At 36.8% G+C, this 6,855-nt stretch overlaps 1 protein-coding gene and 1 pseudogene across 1 annotated transcript; both read right to left on the bottom strand.

The window, feature by feature from the left end:
• Window positions 1-362: 362 nt before the first annotated feature.
• On the bottom strand, window positions 363-2,169 carry LOC128186606 (uncharacterized). Its single transcript, XM_052856430.1, has 2 exons — window positions 1,345-2,169; window positions 363-1,101 (listed from the first exon to the last, which is right to left on the bottom strand). The coding sequence occupies exons 1-2, from the start codon at window positions 2,167-2,169 to the stop codon at window positions 391-393; spliced, it is 1,536 nt and encodes a 511-aa protein (XP_052712390.1). The 3' UTR covers window positions 363-390.
• A 3,448-nt stretch (window positions 2,170-5,617) lies between these two features.
• Window positions 5,618-6,636, bottom strand: LOC128186602 (uncharacterized; annotated as a pseudogene).
• Between the last annotated feature and the right edge of the window lie 219 nt (window positions 6,637-6,855).

Below are 6,855 nucleotides of genomic sequence, written 5' to 3'. Positions count from 1 at the left end.
AAGGTGCAAGTTAGACAAACTGTTTAATTTTTTAAAATAAAAAATCTCATGCTTTGATATATTATAATTCAGTGTGAAACAAAAATTCTTTCAGTTAATAAAAAAGGAGTACCTGTGATACGTCATACATGATTAAAAAATATGAAATTGCTCTATCATTAAATCAATTGTGAAATTGACAAACATTTTCATTGCCATTAAAATTGTGAACTTTAAGAATGTTTTTTCATTGACGTGTGAATTTATGATTGGTACATGTAATTAAGATAATATTTTATACTTGATAAGTCTAAATGGTTTTTAATTGACATTTACAATTTGTTAGCATTAACTTTGTACCACACTTTTATTTTGATAGAGAAAAGAGCCATCAGAAGGAACTTCACACAGTTATTCCTCACACAAACTGTCATCAGAGTCGGAGTCATCAATGACTGCAGCATCTTGAAGTGAGTCGCCCCAGTTCTGGACACCATACGGACACTCCCTCTGTGCATGCCTAGAAAAACCAAGGAACCACAATACAGCTGCTACATGAGAACACACCCCTACAACTCGCGCTCCTGCTCGGCATTTGCAGTAGGTGGCAATAATTTCTGTTTCATTGAACTGGATCCAAAGGGAGTGTTTCCTGGATGAGACGTGTCGAGATTGCAGCTTCACCTGTATCAAGCCTGGGTCTTCTCGATGAACAAACATGTCTGCTTCCCCTTCAATATGCTCTTGAATGTAGCTAGAGCTGAGGCGAAGTTGGTAGCTACCACACGTGATGTTTGAGAGGTCCTCTTCATCTAACTTTGGGAAGTTTTCCAAACTATCAACCTGATCAATAGGCTTCCAGATGACACTTCTTCTGTCAAGGCCATTCTCCAGAACATACTGCTGCAGATTGTTTTTCTGATGGGATAAGTAAAGCATTTTGGCTGCAATATTTTCATCTTGTGGTGAGGATTTTGACAAAGGCGGCGAAAACTTGTTCGACAATGCACAAACTATTCGGACATAGTCCCCGATGTATGGAACTTGGTTAGTTGGTAATACATTGTTAAGGTATTTCCATTTTTTTATTCGTGCATTTGCAGACTCTACCACCCACCTCACCTACAATAAAAACAAATCCAATTTATTATTGATAATAATAACAACACACTTGATAGAGAAAATATCATACCTAATGATTCAGATGATTTTGTAAAGAAATAGGATTTTATTGATGAATTAAGTAAATAAGAAATTGGACGTACATGTATATTTTGCCACTATTGAAATTATAGAAAATAACTGTTGTGTATTGAAATCATAGAAAATAACTGTTGTATATATTTTTGTTTCAGAACTACTTACTTTTGATACCAGCCTGGAGGAGTTTGCATCTTCTGTTGATAACTGCTTATCACCTTTCTTGAGAAAAGATGGCATCTGGGCCTTTATACCAAGGTCTTCGAGAACTTGAAGCGAGTCTCGAAACCCGCGATCCACAACCATGACATCTTCCTCCTTGACCCACTGACGTATGGTGTCCACATTTTTGGCAATGGCATGGTTCAGAATAGCTGCGTCATTGTTCTTGGAGTCTGCAAAATATGGTCCTAAAATGGAGAGGAAGTACCCTGATGTGGTGCATATCACCATAGGCTTCACTAGAGGACGGCCTTTATGGATGCTGTAGGTGCGCCTTTGGAAGTGGAAGTTGTCACTCTTCTGTATATAGATATACGTTCCGTCAATGACAAGAATGGCTCTAGGATCCCCTTGGTCACCAAACAGAAATTGTGCCAAAGGCCTTGTGTGATCAGAAATGACAGCTTGCCTTGAAATGTGGTTAAAACCAAGGTGTTTCGGCACAAATGATGTCATCAGGCCTTTTCGTACAGAAGATATTGCTCTCCGCAAGCTTGATTTTGAAATGTTTAATAAAGTGGCCATGATTTTATTTGGCAGGCCAGATTTCATCTTCAGGAGAAATATACCCACTGATGTCCTAATGCTTCGCGTGGGTGTGTTGCGCATGGTTTGTGATGCGTATTGACATACAACATCAAAGTCCATCCTGTTCAGCCCAGTCAAATTCTGGTAGTCCTCCTCTGACATTTCTCCATCATTTTCAAAATCTAACTTTGAACTTGAAACAGATGCCAAGATATCTTTTAGTTTTGTGACAAGATCCATGATACCATCAGCATTCATTGATAAAGACCCATAGGTATGAATATCAAGATCTCCACCATCTATTCTGCCTTCATGAATATGATTCGGGCAACATCTAGCACCATTGGGCAATAAAATGTTTCTTTTCACAAAAAAATTGAGCCTCGCTTCAGAAGAAACTGACAACAGCTTTGGTCCTGGGCGTTTACAAAGGCAGCAGTATGCATGTGTTTTTACTGTTGTTTTGATCGGGAGGTTGATAAAATCTTGAATTTGAGAGGCACACAATGACTCTTGACTGTTTTTGTGTTGAAAGTTGCTAGGTTTTGTCTTTTTCTGGTGAAACATTAAGGTACACTTGCTACAAATTATTTCTCCTTCCTTAGCCTCAACCATGAAATATTTGAGCAGATATTTAGCGGTGTCCTTATTTACATGTTTTCGGTTTTTAGGTTTCGTTCTGCAGTTACACAGAATGCAGTTGAAGAACTTTGGTCCAAACCCAGGCATTCTAGTGAAATTAAAAAAAAAAAAATTCAATTTGTGTGCTAATTAGTTTTTTAAAATAAAATACAGACAAAATTAATCTACATGTATTTAGTATTGGTGTATAATTATGGTTTGTTTTGTGTTTCATCCCAAATGGACAGAATTGGAAATTTTACACCAGGCACGCAGCATTGTTTTTTTTGAAAGTGGAGGTTTACTCTTCCCAAAAATTTTGACTAGCAAAACAAGAAAGAAAAAAGGAAACTTCCCAAAATTATGAATATCCTAATCCGTGTGTGTGTGTGTGGGGGGGGGGGGGGGGGGGGGGGCAGTAGCGATAGTATTCCTATTACTCCAATTTCACTGTTAATTTTTTTCCTTTTACTTGAATTATTTTACATTGTCTCAAAATGGTTTTGGGGGGGGGGGGGGGGGCACCTTCATGATAGCTCATAGATAACATGCTTCGGATGCTACGTGCCTGTAACTAACATATTGACAAACTTGCTAGCATCAATCCGGATTGTGTTGAAGCATAGGTTACTCTTAACAGGAAAATATCGACCAGGAAGGATTCGGGGGGGGGGGGGGGGGGGGCTTGGTAACCTGTATTGCGCGGGGTAAGGGGGGGGGGGGTAGTGCATTTTCTTTCTGTAGAAAAAGTAACATGATAAGGTAATTGGCAAGTTTGAAGAACAATGCCATGTGCTTGATATAATGTTCATTATCTCCGTTAGGATTCTCTTGACGACAGAGAAGTGAGTAGCTCAAGATATTTCGCAAACATTTTTGTGGGCCTCTTGTTTAAATATAATGTGTAATTTGGAATGAAAACTAGAAGAATTGATTGAACCGTTCTATTCCTCTTTGAAAAGGGGGTGGGGAGTCTTGGATGTCAATTCTCGCTGCGTCGCATTGGTTTCCAGCTCTCGCGCTAGACTAAACGGCATGTCATTTCCCGTTTTATTTGTTGATTTAATGAGTTCCATTTACTTTTTTTATTCCATTTTTTACATGTATGTGGAAAACGTTCACATGTTGTTTAACATGTAGTAATACTAGATGAAGAGAACGAGGGGGGAAAGATAGAAATCTCGAACATTATTTATGGTATTAAAAAGTATAGAAGTAAAGATTGCTGAATAAGTATTTATTAGTATGGATCTTAAATTAGTACTTGTGTATTTGTCTAGGTAATCAAATACAAATTAGCGGAAGCTTTTTAGCCTCTAATATTCATCCTTAATGTTGCAGTAAGAAACCAATGATTTTATATCGCTGAAGAAACGAACAATACAAGTATCGTTTTTGTGTCAGTTCCATTAAAATAAGAATAAATGAAGCATAAATCCTTAAATATCTAATTGTATCGACAACAACTTACACTTATAATGTGTATTTAAAAAATATTAAAATTGAAACCTAAGTAAGCACAGGTTAATGTGATAAGGGCAGGGGAAAAAATCGTCTACGACAGGATTTGAACTCGTGCGTTCAGAATCTCTATGTGAAGAAAAAAAGATGAAAAAGGAGACACGCACCCACTACGCCACAGAGATTTTATCTTATTATGCCTAAAAATAATACATACTTGTAGTATTCATTTCTGTTAAAGGGTCAAGTGAATCAGTTCCGATTTCTCATGCCGCAAATATTGAAAGCTATGGAAATGTCTTTTGAGATATTAAGCTAAATATAATTTTCCCTTCTTTTCGCTTTTTACACTGTACATATGGTTGGGTAAACGGGCACTATTAACGTAAAGAACACAACGCGGGTCTTTTCATAGCTAGAGCTCTAAATCCTTTTTATATCATGCTTATGATTGTTGAATAAACATATACATATTGTGCATTGACTCATTTATCAGTGGAGACCTCATGATAAACCTGGGTTTTTTTTCAGCTGAAAGTAGATTCTAATAATCAGTGGCGTCGGAAGCAAATAAGTGTGTTGGGGGAAAGGGGGCTGGGGGTGGAGGGGACTAAACTTTTTCATAAATCTTGACAAGCAAGGAATATATGGATATGGTTATATATAACTTTGCCAAAAAGTGGGAAGGGGGGGGGGGGGGCTAAGCCCAACCCCCAGGTTCCGACGCTATGATAATTCTTGTAACTTTAGCGTTTCACTTATAATTTGGTATATGGCAAAATCGGTCTTAGGCCTGTGATATGATGGTATTTTAATACATGTACCATATCGTTAATTGTTACAAAAATATATTTCATATAATGAGATATTTACCTGTTACCGGTGGTGAAACTGGAACATACGAGTCTTCAAGTGTCATCAAACTTTTTCTGCAAACTTTTAAGTGTTCAAAATACTAATGGATTATTCAACGCACTGGTTAAGTTGACGTCGAAAACGTCAAATTATGACGTCATTGATGATGCGCTTTGAACGTTGTAATATTGAATGGTACCGCAGCGTTAAAATAGTAGATAAATCATGTTAAAGTTCAGTTTTTATTTTATTTTGTAAAAAGATGCAATAAAATGAGAATTTTACAATTACCCACAAATAACACCTTTTCATTGATAATCAATTTATCTTGTTACAATATAGGATAAGTAAATAATAACATCTGAAACACAGGGTTCTTTTTTATTTTCTGTCAGCAAATTTTTCTTAAATTTAAAAATACATATTGGCCACACGTGAGTACCTCTAAGAAATTTTGCGTGAAGGTACTTATCAACAATATGTTTCATTTTGCAAAGTTTCACAGAGGTACTCAAGTGTGGCCACATTCAAATTTTGAATTAACTGCAGTAAAATCTATAGTTTTCAGCCATTTTTAACGACCATGGTATGTTTGATGTTTCGCATGTACTTAACGGCGGGACCAAGGTGAAAAAAATACATATGTAGAGAAGCAGGGTATTGTGCCCTATATTTTAGCATATGACAATTTGTATTGTTTCAAACTTGAATTTTGTGAAAATTTTAGGGCACATTTTGATGCTTCGTGGCTCTAGCTCTTTTTTAAATTTTTGTCCTGAAAAAATTGGATGCTGGAGTTATCCAATTCATGGGAACTACTGCCTTTTGCGCTATCCAACACCAACTTACTCACCCTGAATAGACCAAAATATGAACACAAAAAATGGCCGAAAATAATTTAATTTCAAACAAGGAGCTGCAAACAACTGTAAATACATTAATTAACCTTTTCAATAAAGCAGGTGTAATAGGAAGTCGAGCATCAGTGGTACTTATTAATCTTGACATGCCTGCAGTTTTTTGACAACAATCTTTTGGGTGGGGTCTCGGGTGCTTTGAAGTTCACATTTAAAACTAATGCCAGACAAATAGTTTCTTACACATGCAGATGACAAACCTCTTACAGAACATCTAACAATGAATTGTATGATATGTTGATCAGAAGGAGGCCATACAAAAGGTTACCCACTGGAAACACTACAACGGTCAAATTCAACTTAACGTGTCTCATAAGTTAGCCTAGTATTTGGTGCAATAGAACCTTGAATTAATCTGTTTAACTCAGCCTGGAAATGATGGTTAGGAAAGAATCTGGTATTGGTGTTGGTTCAAAGTCTGCTTGGGGTACAAGGGTCCGAAAACGCTGAAACTGACGAGACAATGCATCAGCAAATTCATTATGAACACCTAAAATATGACAAGCCTTAAATTGAATAGCAATTAAAATGGATTGCAGTACTAAAGGGCGAATACTTCTATTTGATTACAAGTTGTGTTTAAATTGTTCAACTAAAAAATTAAAGAAGGGCTGCTTAGTGAGACCATTGGCACTCGGCGCATAAAAATCAGAGGGTACAAAAAGTCCCCCAGAAGATTGTCCATCTGGTCCCAATTTTTTTGCGCTGGGTCAGAGCGGACCCCTAAAAATATTAAATGCACCTAAACAAAGACATCTGTCATTCAGATTAGACTGGATTTATAGGAAATGATGGACTCTCCCAGGAGAGTAAGAGAGGGCAATGAAAGCACTGATTTGTTCTGAGTTGTCATGATTTCATATGTTCAACAGTACAGTTACTGCTAAAATCAGATTCAGGAGCGATGCAATGCTATATCCTTTGCATGAAAGGGAAGTTATTTTAATAGCTGCATGATTGTGTAGTTGTTATATGTCTTAATACATTACATTCAAACAAATCGTTTGTTTCAACATCATTTTTAAAGCGCTAAGCATAGCTCAGCGCTTTATTGTCGTTAGACTTCTATTTC

Source organism: Crassostrea angulata, chromosome 6, assembly GCF_025612915.1.
Source record: "Crassostrea angulata isolate pt1a10 chromosome 6, ASM2561291v2, whole genome shotgun sequence".
NCBI classification, from domain to species: Eukaryota; Metazoa; Mollusca; class Bivalvia; order Ostreida; family Ostreidae; genus Magallana; species Magallana angulata.
This window is presented reverse-complemented; position numbering and strand designations above follow the sequence as displayed.